The 26,240-nt window shown below is 41.3% G+C and overlaps 1 protein-coding gene across 7 annotated transcripts in view; it reads left to right on the forward strand.

Annotated features, from left to right (window-relative positions):
- MLLT3 (MLLT3 super elongation complex subunit) overlaps positions 1-26,240 on the forward strand; it is a 406,706-nt gene that overhangs the window by 155,583 nt on the left and 224,883 nt on the right. For all 7 annotated transcript variants that reach the window (XR_013213104.1, XR_013213095.1, XR_013213105.1 and 4 more), the window contains exon 3: positions 20,326-20,408. Coding sequence is in view for 4 of the 7 variants with exons in the window: in XM_077249554.1 (XP_077105669.1) it covers positions 20,326-20,408 (83 nt within the window). In the remaining 3 variants the exon portion in view is untranslated. The remainder of the gene's footprint in view (positions 1-20,325; positions 20,409-26,240) is intronic.

A 26,240-nucleotide genomic window follows, 5' to 3' on the forward strand; every position in this document is an offset into this window, starting at 1 on the left:
CCGGTCCAAGCTTCTGCCTCCGTTCCTAAGAATGCAGAGTGAAGGACCTTCGATGACGTCGCGGCTTGTGATTGATCGCGTGACCGCTCACGCGACCAATCACAAGCCGCGACGTCATCGAAGGTCATTCACTCCCTGCATTCTTAGGAACGGAGGCAGCGCTAAGAGCCAGGGTCCGCCGGAGGGGTGAGTGTATCAATATTTTTTATTTTTATTATTTATTTTTTACATGAATATGGATCCCAGGGCCTGAAGGAGAGTCTCCTCTCCTCCAGATCCTGGGAACCATACGCACCGCACACTTCCGATTCTGATTTCCGATATCGCAAAAATATCGGAACTCGGTATCGGAATTCCGATACAGCAAATATCGGCCGATACCCGATATTTGCAGTATCGGAATGCTCAACACTACTGGTAAGACATTAAAAGGAACCTACTTCCAGAACATTTGGGTTGCAACAAATATTCACCATATGTATTTATATATTTTATATCCTGGCTGCTGCATTCACTCATATCCATTCTCCTTGCACAAATTCTTTACACTCCATCCATATCAGCCCCTCGCTCCTCTCCTATGTACAGCACTCATGCTCTTTTCACAACCATAAACTGCACAGATCCATTCAGTCCCACCATAATGTGGAGCTTACTCTTTGCCACATGGGTTTTTTTTTGCTTTCCTCTCAATCAACATGTTAAGGCATGTTAGGTTAGCCTATGGGTTGAACTAGATGGACTTAAAGTCTTTCTTCAAACTTAATAACTATGTTGCTATGTTATAAAACACAAGAAACGCTCTCACAAATCACTTAACCATTTGCTCACTCTTTCTATCCTCCTTCTAGTTGCTGGAGACCTCTCTCCCAGCCCCGGCCCTTCCTGTAATAGTAAGTCAAACCCCTCACCTACTACATGAAGAAACCTTGCAAACTTCATTAATATTCCCTGATTGCCTTTTCTCTTTTTTAACTGTGCCCTCTTGAATTCACGCTCAGCGTGTAACAAACTCTTCTGCATCCATGACTTCTTCCTTTCTGATTTTCTTAAGCTTCTGGCTCTTACTGAAACCTGGATCCAGCAGTCAGACGCTACTGCCGCTGCTGCTCTCTCATATGGTGGCCTACATTTCTCTCATACCCAGAGATCTGATAATAGACCAGGTGGAGGTTCTGGTCTGTTACTATAAAAAAAAAAAAAAAAACCCGAAAAACTTTTAAGGTTATCCCACCAAGTACCCTCACATATCTTCCCTTCTTTTGAGGTAAACGCTGTCAAACTTTACAGTCCCTTCTCCCTTCAAGTGGCCGTTTATCATCTTCCAAGTACCTCCCGTCAGTTCCTTGATCACTGTCACGTGACTTAACATTTTCTATCCTGTGACATCCACACCCGCATCATGGGAGACTTTAAAATCCCCATTGGTGATCCCCTCTCCCCATCTGACATACTAACTCTCCTACACATGAAGACGGAAAAACGCTGAACCTGGTCTTCTCACGGCTTTACTCAGTGTATGATTTTACCAACTCCCCTCTCCTGCTCTCTGACCACCACCTTCTTTCATTCTTTGTCAAAAACTGTTACCCCACCCAGGACACCCCCACTTTCCACACTTGTAGAAATATATATGTATCAACATCCAGAAACTCGCTGTCACGGGTTTTCCGTGAAAGAGAGGAGCCAGAAGACAGCAGCATCTGATTTCTCCTACTCCTGCATGGATTAGAAGTGCGTCACCTTCTTATTAAATGGTGTAAGTTTCTTTTAGCAGTGCAAGGGTTAATATGCTCAGTTGGGTGCTCCTGGAGCATTAAGGCTCTCAGCTGTTCACTGTTAGCCACTCTCATCATCTATATAATCTTGGCCCTGGCTAGCACTCTGTCAGAGTAGCTTTTGCTGCATGGCTGGAGGTTGTTGGTGGTTTTTGGAGAAGGTGGTTGGTGAATTTATCTGTGACTGGTGCTAGGTTTTGAGTGTGTGATGATTCCCTTCCTCCTCCTACTTTGGTTTAACTCCATCCTCCACTCCCTGGTGCATTCTTCTGTTGTATGTGTGATTATATTTGTATGTTTGGTATTTTCCTTTATCCCTGTTTGTATTACCTTGTTAGTCTGGTGTATTATGGTATACTACTGCTCCCTTCTTACCTTGGTGGGGCAAGGGTACAGGCTGAGGTCTGATTCAGGAGCTAAAGCATGGTACGTGCCTCCGGTGTCTTCATCATAAGTAACCCGTAAAACGGGGCGAGCTAGGAGCCCCTGGTACCGGGACACCCGACAACAGAGTCCTGACACTTAAGAAGAATTTTCAGTCATCATTGACCTCAATATCCTACCTTTCAAGTCCTGACTCTGCAGTGTTTCATTATAATGTTTAATTGCCCTGGATAAAGCTGCAACTCCAACACATAGAACAATTTGGCACAAACTGTGACAATCCTGGCAGACACTGCAAGCATATTTCCTACAGCTGTGCTCCAGGTGCACCGTACGTATGTGGAGAAAATCCAATATGACCAAAGATTTCATCCATTATAAATTTATGCCCTTCAACTTTCCAACAAACCTATTTTTTAACACCCTTATCACCTTACTATCCAACCATCGTAAATGTTTATTTGACACTTTTCATTTTCTCCTCAGCCTAAGATTGCAGGCCCTGAACACCGATCTAGTCGCTGACAATCTGGCCAATTATTTAAAAGAAAAAATTGACCATATCCGACTGGAATTTTTCTCCCAATCCCTTCACACCATGCACTGTCCTCCTGCCTCCACTGCATTTAGCTCACTTTATGTCTTTGAACCAGTCATGAAAGAAGTGATCAGGGTCCTTGCATCTTCTCACCCTACTACTTGCACCAATGACCCTATTCCCTTACATCTCCTATAGTTTATTTCCCCAGCTGTCACCACTCAACTAACAAAAATATTCAACCTCTCTCTCTAGCGGTATCTTTCCAAAGACATACTAATAGGGCTCACAATCTAAATTCCCTGTCGGGGACAGCGATGATAATGTGTGCAAAAACTGTAAAGCTTTGTGAAATATGTTGGTGCTGTGTAAAGAGAGCATTAAGAGATTATTATTTCCCTCTTTATTTAACCCCTTAGTGACGGAGCCAAATTTTTGAAATCTGACCAGTTTCACTTTATGTGGTAATAACTCTGCAACGCTTCAACAAATCCCAGTGATTTTGAGACTGTTTTTTCATGACACATTATACTTTATGATAATGGTAAATCTAGGTCAATATGTTTTGTGTTTATTTATAAAAAGTATCAAAAATTTTAGTAAAATGTTAAAAAATGTGCACTTTTCTAAATTTGAATGATTATCTCTTTAATCCAGATGGTCACACCACAGCGAACCATTAATAAATAACATTTCCCACGTGTCGGCTTTATATCAGCACCATTTGTAAAATGTTATTTTATTTTGTTAGCATTTTATGAGGTTTAAAAATGTAGCATCAATTTTTCATATTTTCAAGGAAATTTACACAATTTCTTTTTTTAAGGACTTATCCATGTTTGAAGTGACTTTAGGGGTCCTATATATTAGAAAAACCCCAAAAGTGATACCATTTTAAAAACAGCACCCCTGACATATTGAAAACTGCAGTCAGTTAGTTTGTTAACCATTCAGGTGCTTTACAGGAATTAATGCAGAGTGGCATGACAGAAATGAAAATGTCTATTTTTACCACCTAAATGCCTCTAACTTCTGAACAGATTACTACAGCAGTCAGACTGTAAGGCTGCTATTTGGTCATGAACTGACATGGCAAACATCAGGACCACACAATCATGATCTGAGGGCACCAATTTGGATAAAGAGGAAGCCCCCACACTCTGTTAACCATTTATAATGATGTAGTCACTACTGACAGCAGCATCTAAGGGGTTAAACAGATTTGGATGGTGCAAACACTGATCATGGCTGATACAGCAAGTTGTCAGCTACAGTGCACAACCGACAGATGCTGGATTGTCACCTGTCTGGGGAGGCTATTCTCTTATATCTCAGGTCAGTTAAAAGACGTATTGGCGGTCATTAAGGGGTTTGCCAGCATACATCCATTACTTAACACAGTTCTGTCCGAGGGATGTTTTTTTTTAACTATAGACCGGTCTCTAATCTTCCCTTCATCTCTATACTCCTGGAATACTTGGGACCGTCTAATCTGCTATCTCTCTTCTTGACCTTCTACAATCCGGTCTCCGCTCTTTACACTCTACTGAAACTGCTATCACTAAAGTCTCGAATGATCTATTGACACCTAAATCTAATGGTCACTACTCCTTGCTGATTCTCCTGGATCGCTCTGCAGCTTTCAACACTGTGGCTCACCAGCTCTTCCTCACTATGCTACACTCTATCGTGCTGAAGCACCCCATTCTCTCCTGGTTCTCCTCCTATCTCTTTGAATCGGTTTTCATTTTTGACATGGAGTTTTACATTGACATTCTGGAGGAGAGAGGGAGACGGAAAATCTGCATGATTTGAATAGAAAAAGATTTGAATAGAAAAAACTTTGAAAACCGGATCCGGATGCCTGATTCAATGTTTCACATGTCTGTTCGCCGCACAAAAAAAGTCCATCTGGACGTTTTCTCCGGCCGCCGGAAACGACTATTTGGACGGATCCAGAAAAAAACGGATGAAACGTGTGGCCATCAGGCGCAATCCGGCACTAATACAACTCTATGAGAAAAAAACAGATCCGGTGTTAAAAAAACGGATCCGCTTTTTTCAAAAATTGCTGGATTGTGCCTGAAACAAAAAGCCTGATGTGTGAAAGTAGCCTAACCCTCAGGGTTAATCAAGGATCAGTCCTAGGCCCTCTCCTCTTCTGTGCTGCGACAATTCTTTGGAATGCATTACCTGGACAATTTGATTAATCCCCAATATCCAGAGTTAAGACCTATTGCCTCAACATACTTTATCTAACTATCCCCATTTTTCCCATACAAAATTTTCTTCAAAACCAGGATCCTTGTATCATCTGTTCTCACACTCTTCATGCATTTAATAGCCCTCTGTTTCTGTACTTATACACATACTTGTTAGTTACTGGTTAATGCAGCAGTACATGAACACCCGATTTATTACATAGATGGCCGGACTGTACAATGCAATAAATTGGCAACTTTCGTGTCTCCCCTAAGGCTTCTTTCACACTGGCGTTGTCTGGCGGACGTCGCAATGCATCATTTTGGAGAAAAAACGCATCCTGCAAAGTTGCCCGCAGGATGCGTTTTTTCTCCGTAGACTTGCATTAGCGACGCATTGCGATGTATGGCCACATGTCGCATCCGTCGTGCAACGGATGCGTCGTGTTTTGACGGACCGTCGACACAAAAAAAGTTACATGTAACGTTTTTTTGTGCGTCGTGTCCGCCATTTCCGACCGCGCATGCGCGGCCGAAACTCCGCCCCCTCCTCCCCGGACATTACAATGTTCATTTATTTTCACAACGTGTGTCGGTATGTTGGGCCGACGCATGGCGACGGCCCCGTACCGACGCTAGTGTGAAAGTAGCCTAATTCCTCCATAGATTGTAAGCTTGGAGCAGTACCCTCACTCTTCTTGGTCGCTGTTGATACACGTGATTTGTTATTCTGTAATCTGTTTTATTGTCTGTACAAGTCCCCTCTAAAATGTACAGTGCTGTGGAATTAGTTTGCACTATAGAAATAAAATTATTATGAGCATTTGTGAGGCGTATACTTATGTTGGACAACAAAGCCTGGCTATCCACCTCCTTTCTAGTTCATTCCAAAGATGTTCTTTAACACTAAACTCCCCACAACCATGCCTTTATGGACCTTTGCTCTATTTCGCTGGGTTGCAGGAATATGGGACAGAAAAGCGCCTTCCAAAACCTGTTTCCACAAAGTTGGTAGCAAACAATTGTCCAAAATGTCTTGTTGCATTGAAACATTAAGGCCATGTTCACACGCTGCGGGTTCCTCTGTGGGTTAATCCCGCAGCGGAATTGAAAATCTGCAGGGCAAAACCGCTGTGGTTATCCCTGCAGATTTATCGCGGTTTGTTCCGCGGTTTCCGCTGCGGGATTACTGCTGTACTATTGATGCTGCATATGCAGCAATATGCAGCATCAATAGTAATGTAAAAAATAATAAAAATTGGCCTTATACTCACCCTCTGACGTCGCGATCTCCCCGGCGCTGCAAGCGGCTGTGCCGACAAGGACCTTCGTGACGTCACGGTCATGTGACCGCGGCGTCATCACGGTCATGTGACCGCGACGTCACCACAGGTCCTGTTCGGCACAGCAACTGAGACCGGACGGCCGCGGGCAGCGCTGAGAGGTGAGTATAGCTTCATTTTTTATTTTAATTCTTTTTTTTACACTATTTTATGGTTCCCAGGGCCTGGAGGAGAGTCTCCTCTCCTCCACCCCGGGTACCACCCGCACATTATCCGCTTACTTCCCGCAACGTGGGCACAGCCCCATGCGGGAAGTTAGCGGATCAATGCATTCCTATGGGTGCAGAATCGCAGCGATTCTGCACAAAGAAGTGACATGCTGCGGGTTGTAAACCGCTGCGTTTCTGCGCGGTTTTTCCCGCAGCATGTGCACTGCGGTTTGCGGTTTCCATAGGGTTTACATGTTAATGTAAACGCTATGGAAACTGCTGCGGACCCGCAGCATCAAAATCGCGGCGGTTCCGCGGTAAAAACCGCAGCGTGTGAACATGGCCTTAGAATTCCATTCACTAAAACTAAGGACCTGCAACTGAAAAAATACTCCGCTGTATTATTCCTTTTTCACCAAATTTTACAGTTGACTCAATGCAATCAGGCATCTGTTCACCAACCCCATCATCATTCATGAAACAGCTAAGGCTGCCGTCACACTATCAGGACTTGGTCAGTATTTTACCTCAGTATCTGTAAGCCAAAACCAGGAGTGGGTGATAAATACAGAAGCGGTGCATATGTTTCTATTATACTTTTCCTCTGATTGTTCCACTCCTCGTTTTGGCTTACACATACTGAGGTAAAATACTGACCAAATACTGCTAGTGTGACGGCAGCCTAAAGAAAAGTGTTCTGCCACTTATAATAATAAATAATAAAATAATAATAATAAAAAAAAAAAACCTCTTCCATTGAACTTGTTTCCTTCTTCACAGCCTAGTGGTCTAATCAGCTCCAGTTTCTGCATGGCATTGTGCTTGGTGATGTAAGGCTTGCATGCAGCTGATCGGGTTAGGAAACCCATGCCGCCCATGGAAGTTTTTTTTAAGGGACTTAATAAAACAGTGATAGAATGATACTATTGTAATACAGTGGCCCACAGATGTCTGTAACGGTAGATTACATGATAAAGGGCTTGATTTTATGCGGAGGGCGCAATGGGATTGAATTAAAAAAATGAATTCAATGATTAATAGCCGTGTCCCAATACTTTTGTCCATATAATGTGTATTATTTAAAAAAAAAAAAAAAAAAAAAAACACTCAAATTCTAGGGGTATAATTCCAGGGTCAAAGAAATGTATAATAGATGTTTATAGACTGCTTGATTCTGCATATTTTTAGTCTTCTCCATGCCTTCTGTAAATGTTACTACTTAATTGCCTGCTTTCTAAATGAGCGAGACCTTTGTGATGTTTGCACTTTGGCATGTGTGGGCAGTAGGATATGACCCCAATGTGTGGTACTACAGGATTTGCGCACGTATTGTTTGACTACTATATAATTATCCTTTATTTAGTCCTGTTGCTGTGCTTAGCTAGCCATGCGCACAGGGACAGTGTATTGCTGGCTCTTCGATTAGTTATAGATTTGGGTTACCCTGTAAATTTTGTTGTCTGTATGCTCTGTATCTTGGTTGAATCTGCTCTTTTTGCTTCCTATTTTTCTTTTTTTGCAGTATATATTTATAAGTACAGCATGTCACAGATGCGACAATTTTTTTTTTGTAGCTCTTTTGATGTGTTGCCTATTTTAAATATTTTATCGTTTTACTACAGTCTTCATATGTGGGAATTGAAAAGATTTTGTCAATTTATAGGTAGTCTACAGGCAAGAAAAATCTAGGTTATGGGACTCTGAAGACGTTGGCTCTTTTCCACTTAGATTATACTGCAAAGTTTTATGTAGTTACATGTAATGCTGACTACTACAAAATAAGGTATAACAATAGGTAGACAACCTGGAACAGTAAGTAACGTTTATTTCCATTCATTCCAGATACATAACATAACTAGAAATGTAACAAAATCGATGGGCTACTACAGGTAGCGAGATGGCACTTGTATGTAGGTTAGGCCTTGTTCACATATACATCAGTGGCCTTATGATGTATAACATTTAATAAATATACAGCTTTGTCAAAAATTTAGAGACCACTGCAAAATGTTCAGTTTGTCTGATTTTTCTCTTTATAGGTATATTTTTGAGTAAAAATGTAAATTGTTCTTTTATTCTATAAACTACTGACATGTCTTCGAATTTCCAAGCAATACATTTTGTATTTATTTTCTGAAAATGAGAAATAGTCAAAATAAAAAAACAAAAAACAGTGCTTGAAGACCTCATATAATGCAAAAAAAACAAGTTCATAATCATTTAGAAACAACAATACTAATGTTTCAACTCAGGAAGAGTTCAGAAATCAATATTTTGTGGAATAACCATGATTTTTAATCCCAGCTTTCATGCGTCTTGGCATGCTTTCCACCAGTCTTTCACACTGCTTTGATGGCTTGTGACTATCCATCATCCTCTTGATTACATTCCAGAGGTTTTTAATGGGGTTCAGGTCTGGAGATCAGGCTGGCTTTCCATGACAGGGTTTTGATGTGGTGGTCCTTCATCCACACCTTGATTTGACCTAGCTGTGCGGCATGGCGCTTTGTTCTGCTGGAAAAAACAGTCCTCAGAGTTGCCAAGATGCATGAAAAATCATTGTTGTCTCTTCCCTCTCTACCCCCTACAAATCCCACCTGTTCCGGAGAGATAACTCTCTAAAAAATATTATACTTGATGCAATTTGCCCTCACCCACCACCGACCCTTGGTCCTGATGTGTATGGACGCTGAGAAGGCGTTTGACAGGGTGGACTGGACTTTCATGCAGGAGACTCTTGAGAGATTCGGATTCCCATTAAGATTAGCAAATGCTATTCTTTTCAAATGTATAGATCTCCTACTGTAAAAGTTAGTGTGAATAGAGACTTCTCTCCCTTTGAAATTAAAAACGGTACGCGGCAAGGCTGCCCCCCTCTTACCAGCTTTATTTATTTTTTCTATCGAAACTCTGATTCAGGGTATCAGACAGCATCCAGAAATAGAAGGGTGTTCAGATTAATGGGACATCGCACACAGTAGCAGCTTTCGCTGACTATTTATTACTGACACTAATCCAAAAAAAGAAATCCCCGCGGTACTAGAAATGTTCGAAAGATTTGGAGAGCTTTCAAACTTCAAAATCAATCTCGAGAAGTCCGAGGCGATGTGTATAAATGCAGAACACACGATCATTCGGGACATTAAAACTAATTTCCCCATAAAGTGGAACTGGAAATTTATTAACCCCTTTACCCCTAAGGGTGGTTTGCACGTTAATGTCCGGGCCAATTTTTACAATTCTGACCGCTGTCCCTTTATGAGGTTATAACTCTGGAACGCTTTAACGGATCCTGATGATTCTGACATTGTTTTCTCATGACATATTGTACTTCATGATAGTGGTTAAATTTCATTGATATTACCTGCGTTTATTTGTGAAAAAAAACGGATATTTGGCTGAAATTTGGGTAATTTCTCAATTTTCCAACTTTGAATTTTTATACAATTGAATCACAGAGATATGTCACACACAAAATACTTAATAAGTAACATTTCCCACATGTCTACTTTACATCAGCACAATTTTGGAACCCACATTTTTTTGTTAGGGAGTTATAAGGGTTAAAAGTTGACTAGCAATTTCTCATTTTTACAACACCATTTTTTTTTTTAGGGACCACATCTCATTTGAAGTCATTTTGAAGGGTCTATATGATGGAAAATACCAAAGTGTGACACCATTCTAAAAACTTCACCCCTCAAGGTGCTCAAAACCACATTCAAGAAGTTTATTAACCCTTCAGGTGTTTCACAGGAATTTTTGGAATGTTTAAATAAAAATTAACATTTAACTTTTTTTCACACAAAATTTACTTCAGCTCCAATTTGTTTTTTATTTTACCAAGGGTAACAGGAGAAAGTGGACCCCAAAAGTTGTTGTACAATTTGTACTGAGTACGCCAATACCCCATATGTGGGGGTGCACCACTGTTTGGGTGCATGACAGAGCTTGGAAGGGAAGGAGCACCATTTGACTTTTCAATGCAAAATTGACTGGAATTGAGATGGGACGCCATGTTGCATTTGAAGAGCCCCTGATGTGCCTAAACATTGAAACCCCCCACAAGTGACACCATTTTGGAAAGTGGACCCCCTAAGGAACTTTTCTAGATGTGTGGTGAGCACTTTGACCCATTAAGTGATTCACAGAAGTTTACAATGCAGAGCCATAAAAATAATAAATCATATTTTTTCACAAAAATGATCTTTTCGCCCCCAATTTTTTATTTTCCCAAGGGTAAGAGAAGAAAGGAACTCATCTAGATGTGTTGTGAGAGCTTTGAACCACCAAGTGTTTCACTATAGTTTATAACGCAGAGCCGTGAAAATAGAAAATCCTTTTTTTTTCCACAAAAACTATTTTTTAGCCCCCAGTTTTGTATTTTTCCAAGGGAAACAGTGTAAATTGAACCCCAAAAGTTGTTGTCCAATTTGTCCTGAGTACGATGATACCCAATATGTGGGGGGGGGACCACCGTTTGGGCGCATGGCAGAGCTCGGAAGGGAAGGAGCGCCATTTGGAATGCAGACTTAGGCTAAGTTCACACGTTGCAGAATTGCCGCGGAAATTTCCGCGGCAATTCTGCGCCTCCTGCCGCGGGTATATCGCATGCAGAATTAGCATGCATATACCCGCAGAAAACTAGCGTTTTGCAAGCATAATTAGCTTGCAGAATGCTAGAGTTTTCCAAGCGATCTGTAGCATCGCTTGGAAAACTGACTGACAGGTTGGTCACACTTGTCAAACATAGTGTTTGACAAGTGTGACCAACTTTTTACTATAGATGCAGCCTATGCAGCATCTATAGTAAAAGATCGAATGTTTAAAAATAATAAAAAAAATAAAAAAATGGTTATACTCACCTGCAGACCTCTTCGGCGTCCGTTCCTATAGCTGGAGTGCAGTGAAGGGCCTGCGATGACGTCACTGTCTTGTGATTGGTCGCGTGAGTCACATGAGCGGTCATGCGACCAATCACAAGACAGCGACGTCATCACAGGTCCTGAACCACATCATCTATAGGAACGGAAGAGAGATCATGCACCGGAGAGGCGGGAACACTTTGGGGGCCATCAGAGGGTGAGTATAGGACTATTTTTTATTTTAATTCTTTATTTTTTACCAATTATATGGTGCCCAGTCCGTGGAGGAGAGTCTCCTCTCCTCCACCCTGGGTACCAACTGCACATGATCTGCTTGCTACCCGCATGGTGTGCACAGCCCCGTGCGGGAAGTAAGCAGATCAATGCACTTCTATGGGTGCAGAATCGCCGCGATTCCGTAATTTTAATGAACATGCTGCGTTTTTTTTCTGGAATGCGATTCCGCTCAGGAAAAAAATGCAGCATGTGCACAAAAAATGCGGAATGCATTCTATTACATAGGATGCTTAATGTAAGCATTTTTTTCGCGGTTTTATAGCGTTTTTATAGCGAAAAACCGCGAAAAAAACGAGAAAAATATGCTACGTGTGCACACAGCCTTAGATGGATTGGTCTGCAGGCGTCACGTTGCATTTGCAGAACCCCTGATGCAACTAAACAGTAAAAACCCCCCACATGTGACCCCATTTTGGAAACTAGACCCCCCAAGGAACTGTTTCACTACAGTTTATAACGCAGAGCCGTGAAAATAAAAAATATTTTTTTTACACACATTATTTTTTAGCCCCCAGTTTTGTATTTTCCCAAGGTAACAGGAGGAATTGGACCTCAAAAGTTGTTGTCCAATGTGTCCTGAGTACGCTGATACCCCATATGTTGGGGTAAACCCCTGTTTGTGCGCACGGGAGAGCTCGGAAGGGAAGGAGCACTGTTTTACTTTTTCAACGCAGAATTGGCTGGAATTGAGATCGGACGCAATGTCGCATTTGGAGAGCCCCTGATGTGCTTAAATAGTGGAAACCCCCAATTCTAACTGAAACCCTAATCCAAACACACCCCTAACCCTAATCTCAACTGTAACCCTAACCACACCCCTAACCCTAACCCTAATCTCCACTGTAACCCTAACCACACCCCTAACCCTGACACACCCCTAACCCTAATCCCAACCCTATTCCCAACCGTAAATGTAATCCTAAGCCTAACTTTTGCCCCAACCCTAATTTTAGCCCTAACCCTAGCCCTAACCCTAGCCCTAATGGGAAAATGGAAATAAATACATTTTCTTTAATTTTTTTTAATTTTTCGTAACTAAGGGGGTGATGAAGTGGGGTTTGATTTACTATTTATAGCGCATTTTCTAGCGGATTTTTGATTGGCAGCCATCACACACTAAAAGACGCTTTTTATTGCAAAAAATGGTTTTTGCGTTACCACCTTTTGAGAGCTATAATTTTTCCATATTTTGGTACACAGAGTCATGTGAGGTCTTGTTTTTTGCGGGACGAGTTGACGTTTTTATTGGTAACATTTTCGGGCATGTGACATTTTTTGATCGTTTTTTATTCCGATTTTTGTGAGGCAGAATGACCAAAAACCAGCTATTCATGAATTTCTTTTTGGGGAGCGTTTATACCATTCCGCGTTTGGTAAAGCAGTTTTATTCTTCGGGTCAGTACGATCACAGCGATACCTCATTTATATCATTTTTTTTATGTTTTTGCGCTTTTATACGATAAAAACTATTTTATAGAAAAAAAAATTTTTGCATCGCTTTATTCTGAGGACTATAACTTTTTTATTTTTTCGCTGATGATGCTGTATGGCGACAATATATATATTTTTTTTATTTATTTAGGATTTTTTTTTTCTTTTACTCATGTGATTTTTCTTTTTTACATTTTTACTTTGCCCCAGGGGGGGCATCACAGTAAAGTGACAGATCGCCGATCTGACACTTTGCTATGCACTGTGTCAGATCGGCGATCTGACGTGCACAACAGGGAGGCTTCCCGGCGCCTGCTCTGAGCAGGCGCTGTGAAGCCACCTCCCTGCAGGACCCGGATGCAGCCCCGTGGCCATTTTGGATCCGGGGACTGCAGGGAGGAGACGCTCGGTACAAGGTGAGCACATCGCCTTGTATCGATCGTCTTAGGGAAGCACGCAGGGAGCCCCCTCCCTGCGCGATGCTTCCCTGTACCGCCGGTACACTGCGATCATGTTTGATCGCAGTGTGCCGAGGTTAATGTGCCAGATGTCAGCTGCGATCGGTCGTGCTCCCCCCGTGAGCGCGGCTGATCGCGCTGGACGTACTATTCCGTTCTTGGGAATTAGGGCCCACCCCACATGGACGGAATAGTACGTCTGATGGCAGAAAGGGGTTAAATATCTGGGGATTGAATTAAGCCCACATTGGCATCTACTATTCTCACTTAATTATATTCCTCTTCTCAACGCCACCTTAGATCTTATTAAAACATGGAGGGCCCCTTTTATCTCTTGGATAGGTAGGAAAAACCTTTGAAAAGGTTTTATACTCCCTAAGTTTAGCTACATTTCGAGAATGCTTCCAATAAATGTCCCCATCACATTTTTCCTAAAGGTTCACTCTATCTTTGGAAAAAAAATCTGGAGAGACTCCAAACCCAGAATTAGCTACTATACACTTTCACTGCCTAAATCTAAAGGGGGAATGGGAGCTCCAGACCCACAGAAATATCACACTGCGGCGACACTATCTCTGACAGTCGATTGGTGGAGCGGGGGCCCATACAAGCTCTGGACGCAGATTGCGGACACTTCAGTCCCAGTCCCTATCTCCACAATACTCCATGCTTCTAAAGAGTTCATTAACAACCTATAAAGCTCAAACGCAATTTCCAAAAACATAATTCGGACATGGTCGAAACACTCCCTGTTATTAATGCCACTACCGTCTCCTCTGGCCAGAGTGATGGACCTTCCAGGACTCTACCTAGATAACTCCACGACTTTAAATTTTGACTTGCTACACAGGATTAAGGGTGACTTGGAGTGTTTCATGGCAGACGGAACTCTACTCCCATTGATGGAGTTGCAAATAAAGTTTCCTCACTACCACTTTAATTTTCTCCATCACAACAGGCTTAAGAATGCAATAAAATCCTACCATAGTCTGGGAATCACCCACAGAGAGCTGAAGACTTTTGAAAAACTATTGGCTCAGCATAACCCACCAAGAGGAGTCCTAACTAAAATTTATCAAGAGATTCGAATTAGCACAATTCCTGTTAAGCGAGCCTTTATCTCTAATTGGGAAAAAGATTTAGACATTAAATTACAGGACTGGGAGGTAGAACAAATATATAAAAACTCGCATGGCCCATCAGGATGTGTCAGAATTCAGGAAAACTCATATAAAATCATCACCAGATGGTACACCACCCCAGTCTTGTCACACCTCTGGTACCCTAACTCTACCTCAACCTGCTGGAGATTGTCCCTGTTTCCCTGGAACTTCTTACACATGTGGTGGTCATGTGACAAAATCCAACCCCTCTGGAAAGTGGTGTTGGAATACATAATGAAAATTTGTAAACTGCTAAAACCACTGACTTTAACTCTTATTTTTCTAAACTGGGGGGGAGATAATTCAAAATACAAAAACAAATCCCTTCCATTGTTCTTGATAGCAGCAGCTAAATTACTTATTCCCTCACATTGGCTTGCCCAAAGCTGCCCGAACCTGTCGGACTGGATACATAAAGTTGACCAACTATACTATATAGAAGAAATTATTGCATACACCTATTTCTTGCAGGATACATTTCAAACAACCTGGGCTCCTTGGAAATCATTCTGAGACAGTGATTAACATACTGAGCTAATAAACAAATAAAGAACCCCTCAAATATCTGAAGGAATAACAATTCTCCAAATATAAACATTTCGACAAGTCTTCTAAACTCAAATATTGTAAACATAATACACTGGAAGTGACTCTCCATATATTAGGAGAGATTCCCTTACCCCTTCATCCTTCTTCACTCCTTTCCCTTTTCCGTTTACCCTTGTCTATTCTTCTATCATATCAAGTGGAACTTGTCTTAAATTGGTCATTTCTTCTCTGTCACTAATCAGTATACCTATTAGTTTACTGGGAATGTTAACCCTTACCAGCCTTGATTTTTTTTTAAGTTGAATAGGCTACTCACTAGGTCTATAATCTACATTGTATTTGACTGAGAATTAATCAATAACTTTCAACCTGTCACCATCATTATATGTAAGTATTGTTATGTTTTTTCTATTCTGAAATCAATAAAAACATGTTTAAAACAAATAAAAATCATTGTTATTCCACAAAATATTGATTTCTGAACTCTTCCTGAGATAAAACATTAGTATTGTTGTTTCTAAATGATTATGAACTTGTTTTTTTTTTTCTCATTATTTGAGGTCTGCAAGAATACATTTTTTGTTATTTTGACCATGTTGTTAGTAGTTTATAGAATAAAAGAACAATTTACATTTTTACTCAAAAATATACCTATAAAGAGAAAAATCTAGCAAACTGAACTTTTTGCAGTGGTCTCTTAATTTTTGCCAGAGCTGTACATACTGTATGTGTTATTACTTGATTCCATTGAGTTTCATTATAGAGTTTCTCTTAGGGCAATGTATTAATTTTTCCCAATAAAGAACATCATTGAGGGGAGTGTATTAGTGATCAGGAACTCTGACGTCTAGCCTCTGTGTCACCATTTCTTTCTGCTATAGTCAGTGTTTTTCTTTAAGTTGATGGTCCTTTAATATAGCTTTTGTACACAGATGTGTAGACCTCACACATTTGTTCCCTTGGTGCCCTGTGCGTGGAGTGTTGAGTAATACCATAGGCACTTAAGGTACTGTTACACTAAACGACTTACCAACGATCACGACCAGCGATACGACCTGGCCGTGATCGTTGGTAAGTCGTTGTGTGGTCGCTGGGGAGCTGTCACACAGACAGTACTGACTGTGTCAGCGCCGGCCGTAAAGCAGAGCACAGCGGTGACGTCACCGCTGTGCTCTGCTTTACGGCCGGCGCTGACAGTCAGTGCAGGAAGCTCTGAGCAGCCGCGCTTAATCCTGTGGACACCGGGGGATGTGACAGACATCAGAAGGTGAGTATGTAGTGTTTTTTTTTTTTTTTTACTTTTACAATGGTAACCAGGGTAAATATCGGGTTACTAAGCGCGGCCCTGCGCTTAGTAACCCGATATTTACCCTGGTTACAAGTGAACACATCGCTGGATCGGGGTCACACACGCCGATCCAGGGATGGACAGCGGGTGATCAGCGACGAAATAAAGTTCTGGACTTCTAGCTCCGACCAACGACATCACAGCGGGATCCAGATCGCTGCTGCGTGTCAAACACAACGAGATCGCTATCCAGGACGCTGCAACGTCACGTATCGTCGTCGTTCTCGCTGCAAAGTCGCTTAGTGTGAAGGTACCTTTAGACGCACTGATGGGCTTGTTGTTCCAGTGGCTCATGGTCTTGCCTATGATCTGATAAGGACTTGCCCGAAGTTGGAGTATGTGTTGGAGCAGCCCTACATCCAGATATGTTCACTTAGCACGCCTCTTATCAGATAACGGTAATCTTTGTAAGGCCCATAAATACTATTGTATATAAACCAGCGCTTTCTGCTACATTTTGGAAGTTTGCCAGCCCCTCAGTCTCTGTTGAATCAAACAAAGGCTTAGTGTGATAAGCCCCTGCTATATGAAATACAGCCATGCTTTGTTCCAGGTAACATGACCCCTTCTTGTCAATGCGGAGCAGAAAAGCCAGTTCTCTTCATTTAGGAGGGAGAGTTCCTTTCACTTAATTTCTCCCTGCATATTCAGATAAGTCGGCCATCCTGTATACTGACGCTTATCACGGTTTATTAGAACAGTCCATGGTTCTTGTACCATGTAAATTGTGCAAAAAACACAGAGTAATGGGAGTAGCCGATCTTCTCGGGCAGGGAGTTATCCTGTAGACCTTGTACCTGCTTCCCACTCTGAACTTTAGGGTCATTTTTCCACCTGAAGATGACATCACAACTTTGTTTTTCTATGTAGCCACAATCACTCAGCTTTTTGGAATGATTTCTTTCCACATCTCACCTGCTAATAACTATCAATGGCTGGTTTATATAAGGGGGATTTGTAGATGACACAGGCAAAAGATTCTATTAAGACCATTAAGAGTCATTGCTAGAAAACAAAGATATTCTATTCCAACCATAGTAAATGTAATGAAATAGAATCTCCGAAATACAATATCTGAAATAGTCTGCGAATTCCAGAATTCAGAATTTCATATTTGCTACACTGAGTATTTGTAGTTAAGGAAAACTTGCCCATTACTCATGACAGATTTATAGCCCCTCAATTGGGCTGACTGTCGCCTTTTAATAACAAGTATTATTTGTTTATTGTATATTTTTGTTATCTTTTATACTTACGTTGTAGTCAACAAATACAGATTAATTTGGAGAATTTAACAACTTTATTTGTTGTGTTCTTTAATAGAATGAAATAAGATTTTTTTTTAAATTTTATTTGGTGTGCACTATATTTTTTTTCTGTACAGCGGTTTTCTTCTTTTTGCATGCCTAGTCTGTTATTCTAATCTACAAGGATCTACACCCACAGTAATATAATAGTGTTTCAGGCATGCTGCACTCATGGGTAACAGAGTATAACGATGGAGTAAGTAGCTGACATAAGCAGCCTAATAATTCCATTTTGAGGAATTTGTAATAAAATAAGGAACTAATGCAACAATTATAATTGTCAGACATTCACTTCACTATGTTACAAAAAACAACTAATTTGAAAGAGAAAATGATTAAATCAGAGTACAGTTGTTGTTGCAGAAACTTTCTAGCTTATTTAGTCTGCAGATTCTGTAAAACTTGTATTCCTCTGAATATATTATTCTCCTGATCAATTCCCAAGTACAGAATTTAAAGGGGTTGTCCACTACTAGGACAATTACTTTTTGACCTAAATGTTTGGCCCCAATAAAATAATAAAATCTATACTTCTCTCCCGTGCTGGCGCCGTTCCAGCGGTGTCAGCACTTACGGTCCCAGAGCTCTCGTGCGATGTTGTGACTCGTGGTGACACGATGAAATCTGGGCTGCAGTTGATCTTACTTCCTCTTCATGTTCAATGCTTACAAAGGCAGAGACTGTGATGCCAGTGCTGATTGGCCACCGGGCATCACATGTCACAACACCGCACAAACGCTTCGGGACTGCGAGTGCTGACACTGCTGGAACACGCCATTACGGGAGGCGAGTATAAGTTTTTTTTGTTTGGTTTTTTTTTGTTTTATTCCATCGCTGCCAGACATTTAGTTCAACAAGGGGGTATGCCAATTGTTGGACATCCCCTTTTAAGTTTCTTCTCCATCACAGAAGCTTACCTATCATTTCAGGTACTAAGCTTTTGTGTGTGAGGAATAACACTATTTCTGGTCATTTTTTTTTTTTACTTCTAGCCTGCATTTTTCACCAGAAAGCTTTCTCTACTTTTCAGTTGTTTCTGAGCTAGTGGGTGCATATATTGTCTGCTATGATGTCTCCCAAGCACAGCACACCCAGACATGAGGCATTCATGTTCTCCTGTGTCTATATAGAACCCGCTGAGAAGCAGCAGCATGTAGGACAGTACTGAGCAATACAGCTGGGATTTCAGCTCTGGGTTGAGAAATTAACCCTAGAAAGCTGCAGCATTATCTGCTCTTCCTCCTCCTAAATCCCCTTTTCTTATACATTTGATCCAGCTGTTCCCTTGAACTCTACAGTAAATTATTGCAAATAATACTTTGTTGTCCAATTAAAATAAGTTGGTTACAGTATATTGATATCCGTAGAAGGCTTTATATTTCTTGTGATTTTTTTTTCCCCAATCATAGAAATGGAGTGATTACTGGTGTGTATAAAATTGGCAGCATCTAGGATTGACGTGGATGAAAGCAGATTTTCTTAAATGTCCTAACCCAAATACTGTGACATTTGTGTACTAATAATTGTTCCATCAGCCTAGTAATTAAGAAATAGAAGATTACTTAATCTGTGGAGTAAGGTTTAGTGATGAGTGAATATATACCCGTTACTCGAGATTTCTCGAGCATGCTCGGGTGTCCTCCGAGTATTTTTTTAGTGCTCGGAGTTTTAGTTTTTCTTGCCGCAGCTGAATGATTTACATCTGTTAGCCAGCATAAGTACATGTGGGGATTCCCTAGCAACCAGGCAACCCCCACATGTACTTATGCTGGCTAACAGATGTAAATCATTCAGCTGCGGTAAGAAAAACTAATTCTCTGAGCACTAAAAAATACTCGGAGGACACCCGAGCATGCTCGAGAAATCTCGAGTAACGAGTATATTCGCTCTTCACAAGTAAGGTTACAAAAGCAATTTCTTGTATATAAATCATTATTTGTCTTGCAGGCGCTTCTTTTAGAAGGTCTAATAAGTATTTTCATTGAAGTTTCAATTCCAGGCTTGGCCTTGAGAAATTTCTCAGGTTTCACATCTATGGCATCTGTCAAGAAAGAAAACTCATTACAAGAACTTTGATTAATTCAGTACGGATTAGTGCTGGTGATGTGGTTAACTTGTTTCCACCAGACAAACCCTTGATCACCCTTGACACCTTGTTTTCACCTGACAACACTAACCTGGTGCTACTAGCTACGCTCTGGATCTGGTTTCAAATGCCACTGAGATTTGGCACTGCCAAAGAACTGCTATGTGATAGTCAGGCAGTCCTTGGTGTTTGCTAAATCAAATTTTAAAGCCGCTATTAGAACTCTGGTGACCGAGTGCAGAGTTAGAAGTTACTGTAAGTGATACACCCCATCTATTGGTCATCATGAATGGGCAGTGTCACCATAATAAAATAAAACGCCACATGGATATTACTCCACAGGCACCAATTTAACACTGGTAAACCATTGTATGTACAGAATAGTGCTAGCCACATGCCATACTTATTTTTAATTCTTTGTGTTTCAGTGTGTAAAGATCCTCCCTACAAAGTAGAAGAATCTGGTTACGCTGGTTTCATTTTGCCAATAGAAGTCTATTTCAAAAATAAGGTACGTTTCTCCCATTTAAGCTTTTGGCTTTTACTCTAGAACAAATATTTGCATTTTCTATGTTTTGAAAAGTGAGTATGTCGTTAGTTTTCAGGGGTTTGTCCAGTCCCTCATGATATGACATCAATGTCTGGTAGATGTGGGTCAAACCTCAAGCATGGTCAGAAATCTTTGGAACCCCGTATTAAAATGAACAGAGGACTGCATATGTGCAGCCAATTCATCTTTTCATTTTTAGAGCTGCTCGACAGGCACCATTGTATTTTATTTTTTTAAGATGGAAGCCTTTCTCACATGTGGTACTACTTCTATCAGAAATATAAGGCATATCCTGATGATGTGGGGTCCCCCTGTTTTTGACAATTGCCAAGCTAAAGCAGACAGCTGGGGACTGGTATTCTCAGGCTGGTAATGTATCATGGATATTTCCCCCTAGCCTAAGAATAGCAACCTCCAAACAAAAAGCACATCTATTAGATGCACCATTTCTGGCGCTTTTGCTGGCTCTTCCCACATGCCCTGTGGCAGTGGCAAGTGGGGCTCATATTTGTGGGGTTAATGTCACCTTTGTATTGTCTAGTGACATCAAGCCCACGGCTTAGTGATGTAGAGACATCTATAAGATACCTATCAATTACTAACCCTATAGTTTATTCTGGCTGTATGTTTATTTAGAATACAAGTCCTTTATTTCAAATAAAAACAAAACACACTTATCCTTTTAATTTAAAAATAGCAAACCCCGTTATACTCTCCTAACGTCCATTCCATTGATGCCCTCATCTCCTATAATAAAACAAAATTAAGAAACCATATCCCTCATTGTTCTGTCCCACGCCGTAATCCATGTCTGAGGATAAACTGTTTTCAACCTGGACAGTGCTAAGATGCTATAGTCCAGGATGAAAACCACTGAGGAATGAGCTGCTGCTGCGATTGCAGCATCACAGAGCAGCGGTGGCCTCATCGAGGTTACCACAGGTCAATGAGGCTGTGTTCCCAGCCAGGATGAACTGCGGTGACCTCAGTGAACTGGAGTGCCATACACTAATTATACACACAGTACCGTGCAAACATTTTAAGCAGGTGGACGTAGTGTTTGGCCAAGGAAACTTTGTGCAACATGTGACAGACACATTATTAAACTTTCCTTTGAATTCAGAAGGTGTCCAACAGTACTATCAGCACAGATATGGCAGCAACCCACTTCTCCATGACTGTTCGTGGAAGTCTGGCTAGAAGTGGTCTCCATGGAAGAATTCCAGCTAAAAACCATAACCATATGCATAGACTGCATCACTGATGAGCATTATATAGATGGTTTAAAACGACTTATTGTCATTCCGGTTATTTGCCCGCCTTCTCAGCGCCGCCCTTATTGTGGTAACTGCTCTTCTTCTGACCATGTGAGGCCTCTCACCAAGTTGCCTCTTGCAGCGCTCCCAGCACTGCTGTTTCTTCCTGCTGTTTTCATGTGGCTATAGGGAGGTGTGGCCAGACTTTGCAGGAATTTAACCCTGCTGTGTCCTGCAAGGCTCGGTTTCCCTGGCCTTCATCCTGCCAGCATGTAATATTTTAGGCAGCTCCTCCCTCCACTCCTTGCTTGAGCTTAAGTTCTAGTTTTCAGTCTGCTTCTAGTTTCCTGTCTAGGTCGTTTCCCGTTTAGTCTCTACTGTTACTAGTTTATTGTTCTGTCTTATCTCTCTGCTCCTGACGTAGCTTAGTACCCGAACCCTTTGCTCCCTTCCCCGACCCCAGACTGTCTGACCACGTTTCTGCCTTGGCCCTCTGTACCTTGTGTTTGGCCTCTGACCCTTCGATCAGCTGTTGCAGGTCCAGGGAGTGGCCCTGGAGTGGCACCTGGTGGCTATTCTACCAGCTAAGACTATCCTCACAATCTGAGGTTCTCTAGTGGAAAAACTTGGTCACGCCCCCTCGAGGATAAGCCCAGCAAGTGGTGCAGTTGGTTCCACCCCCTGTTGTTATCTTTGTAACAATGCCCCTAGCATTGATGATTCTGAAACCTCCTGCCCTGCCGCTCTTACTCAATATTGGTCCTGTACACAGAGACCAAGCGAAAATCAAATTAATGAATGATGAAAATCCAAATTTTGTATTACTGAAATGCTGAATAAATGGATGTAATTTGAAGAATTGCACAACCTTACTGCCATCATTTCATAGAACAGAATGTTTTGTGCCTGCACAATGCAGTTAGGTCTACCTCCTCTATTGCAATAAATGGCTGCATCTGTGAAATAAGCTTGTTAGATCTCTGTACACTGTGAAGAAGCAATTATGGTGCGGGCACCCACATTATTTCTCTAAAGCCCCGTGCAGGCATGTGTACAGACCATGATGCACAGACTGGCTGTGGGGTCTTCTCGCCTGAATTTGACAGCTTTATATATTTCTATGAGGTTATTAAATTCGGGTCAGGAGATTTGCGGCCAGTCTGCCCATCATGGATGTCTGAATTAGCCTAAAATGTGAGCGCTTTCCTGTCTTACATTCTGAAATGTGAATGAGTCTTTACTGTCGGGTTTTATCATTTAATGCAAACATTTTGTTATGTTTTGTAACTTTTTTTTTCCACGGTTTTGACAGTTTTGGTGGTATTGGTTTTTCCACAGGCCATGTAATCTTTTGTAGTGATTACTATTTATTTCTGAAATTGCGCATACAATGAATGATAAAGCTTCAAACTTAAACAAAAGCTGGTTAAGAGGATCAATGAAAATAGATCATCCATCCAGTTCAGCTTTTTCATGCCCTCTCTGCAAAGTGACCTCTCTACATGCAGGATAAATTCCCCGTAAACATGCTAAGAAAATTAAAGACCTATTTGTAAAATAGTGGGTTAAAATTAAGTTAAAATATTAATATATTTGTTTCATATAGTATTATGTTCACTATACGTCAATTGTGTATTAACCCCTTTCTGACCTCGGACGGTATAGTACGTCCGAGGTCAGAAGCCCCGCTTTGATGCGGGCTCCGGCGGTGAGCCCGCATCAATGCCGGGACATGTCAGCTGTTTTGAACAGCTGACATGTGCCCGTAATAGGCGCGGGCAGAATCGCGATCTGCCCGCGCCTATTAACTAGTTAAATGCCGCTGTCAAACGCAGACAGTGGCATTTAACCTGCGCTTCCGGCCGGACAGCCGGAAATGAGCGCATCGCCGACGCCCGTCACATGATCGGAGGTCGGCGATGCTTGTACATTGTAACCATAGAGGTCCTTGAGACCTCTATGGTTACTGATCCCCGGCAGCTGTGAGCGCCACCCTGTGGTCGGCGCTCACAGCACACCTGCATTTCTGCTACATAGCAGCGAACATCAGATCGCTGCTATGTAGCAGAGGCGATCGTGTTGTGCCAGCCTCTAGCCTCCCATGGAGGCTATAGAAGCATGGCAAAAGTTAAAAAAAAAAAAAAAGTTAAAAAAATTTGAAAAAAATAAAAGTTGAAATCACCCCCCCTTTCACCCCAATCAAAATAAATCAATAAAAAAAATCAAACCTACACATATTTGGTATCGCCGCATTCAGAATCGCCCGATCTATCAATAAAAAAAGCATTAACCTGATCGCTAAACGGCGTAGCGAGAAAAAAATTAGAAATGCTAGAATTACGTTTTTTGGTTGCCGCGACATTGCATTAAAATGTGAGGCGATCAAACAGAACGTATCAAACAGAACGTATCAAACAGGCGATCAAAATAACGTATCTGCACCGAAATAGTATCATTAAAAACGCCAGCTCGGCACGCAAAAAATAAGCCCTCAACCGACCCCAGATCATGAAAAATGGAGACGCTACGAGTATCGGAAAATGGCGCATTTTTTTTTTTTTTTTTTTTTTTAGCAAAGTTTGGAATTTTGTTTCACCACTTAGATAAAAAATAACCTAGTCATGTTAGGTGTCTTTGAACTCGCACTGACCTGGAGAATCATAATGGCAGGTCAGTTTTAGCGTTTTTTGTTTGGCTTTTTTGCTGGGTTCACTAAATAAGTTTGGGACTGCACTTTCTTTGCAATTTCGCCTCACTTGGAATTTTTTTCCCATTTTCTAGTACACAACATGGTAAAACCAATGATGTTGTTCAAAAGTACATCTCGTCCCGCAAAAAATAAGCCCTCACATGGCCAAATTGACGGAAAAATAAAAAAGTTATGGCTCTGGGAAGGAGGGGAGCGAAAAACAAACACGGAAAAACGGAAAATCCCAAGGTCATGAAGGGGTTAAAATGTGAGCTGTCTTTTGTTTGCCCACAATAAATTCTCTTTATTCAAAAGCTATCCATGCTCCATTTCCACATCTTTCAAAGTGCTTGTAAAACCAAACAACTTTGCAATTTATTTCTTCTCAAAAAGCTTCTCCATTCTCAAGAATGAGTGAGTTTTAACTTTTTTTCGTGCACTGCTTGTTGTTGGCATGGAGCGGGAAGCTTTGTTGTTGGCATGACGGAGCACTCATTATGGTGCTCACCTTTTCTTCCCCAGACAATCATTCTTACGGGTGTCCAAACAGTCTGAGATAGGCTTCATCAGAGAAAATAACATGACCTAGTCCTTCTGCACTTCAATCCCTGTACTTGAGTCGGAAGGTCAGTCTGTAGGAAGTACAGGGGTTGAACAGCAGAGGATTGAAAGAAGAATGATGGTGAAGAAAAGGTGAACACTTCCAGAAGTCCTGTTATGCCAGCAGTATAGCCTCCTTAGACCATTCATGAATAGTGTTGCTTTCCATTTATGGGAGTGGGCACACTCACAATTTTGACTAAGAACACTGCCATGTATAAAGAATAGTATCTAAACATCCTCCAAGAACTATTTTCCCCAGTGATCCAGGAGTAATTTGGTGATGACCAATGCTTTTTCTAGTAAGGCAGAGGCCATGTCATAAGGCAAAAGAGATAACTAAGTGGCTCGGTGAAAAGGGAGGGCTGCCATCAATTAGGATTTTGCCCAGATTCATAGTTACATAGTTACATAGTTATTAAGGTTGAAGGAAGACTTTAAGTCCATCTAGTTCAACCCCATATCCAGCATGCCAGGACAAATTGCGAAAGTCTTGAAAAAAATAATTATCAACACTGTAAATATTAAGCCTTTCCATCAATTTGATTTATTTGTCAGTAAAGGTATAAAATCTTATGGGTAGGTATGAGTGAGCCTGTGGAAGTCTGGGTTTGTCAGGTTTGACTTAACTTTAATCTAATGTTCGGTGTGGGTACCAGAACTGTACCTAAACTTGAACTCAAACACTAGAGAAATCAATGAAGACCCCAACTTTGGAACTGGAAAATATCTCAACACTAGGTGTCCAATGTTCGGTACAGACTCCAAACTTTATAGTTGGGTTCTCTCATCTCTACTTATAGGATAATTATTGTGAGAACCGAAAAGTGTATGTCTCCAAACTTCTGGCCACCACGATGTTTCTCACAGCGATTGCCTGGGCTAAATACATTGTTGTCAACTCTCATCTGTTCTCAATAAATTGGACACAACGCTTTAGCGGACAGTCACTTTCTGAAGTCTTTCCAATTAAAAATAAAAATGTTGTGAATTCTGTGGAGCTTCTGTACTCGCTGTGATTTCTCGTCTACATTTCAGTCTCATTGATCTTGAGATGCAGCGCTCCCATAATTAGTTTGTTGGCGCTGGTACACTTTATTACATTGATTATTTTACTGAATGGATTATTGAGCTAGCCATTAAATGCCCCAATTGACCTTTTCATTTGAAGAAATATATCAATTTTTTCAACACACTAATGCTTTGTGTAGCCAAATTGAGCTGCTGCTCTCCTGGATTAATTGACAA

Source organism: Ranitomeya variabilis, chromosome 1 (genome assembly GCF_051348905.1).
Source record: "Ranitomeya variabilis isolate aRanVar5 chromosome 1, aRanVar5.hap1, whole genome shotgun sequence".
Taxonomy (NCBI): domain Eukaryota; kingdom Metazoa; phylum Chordata; class Amphibia; order Anura; family Dendrobatidae; genus Ranitomeya; species Ranitomeya variabilis.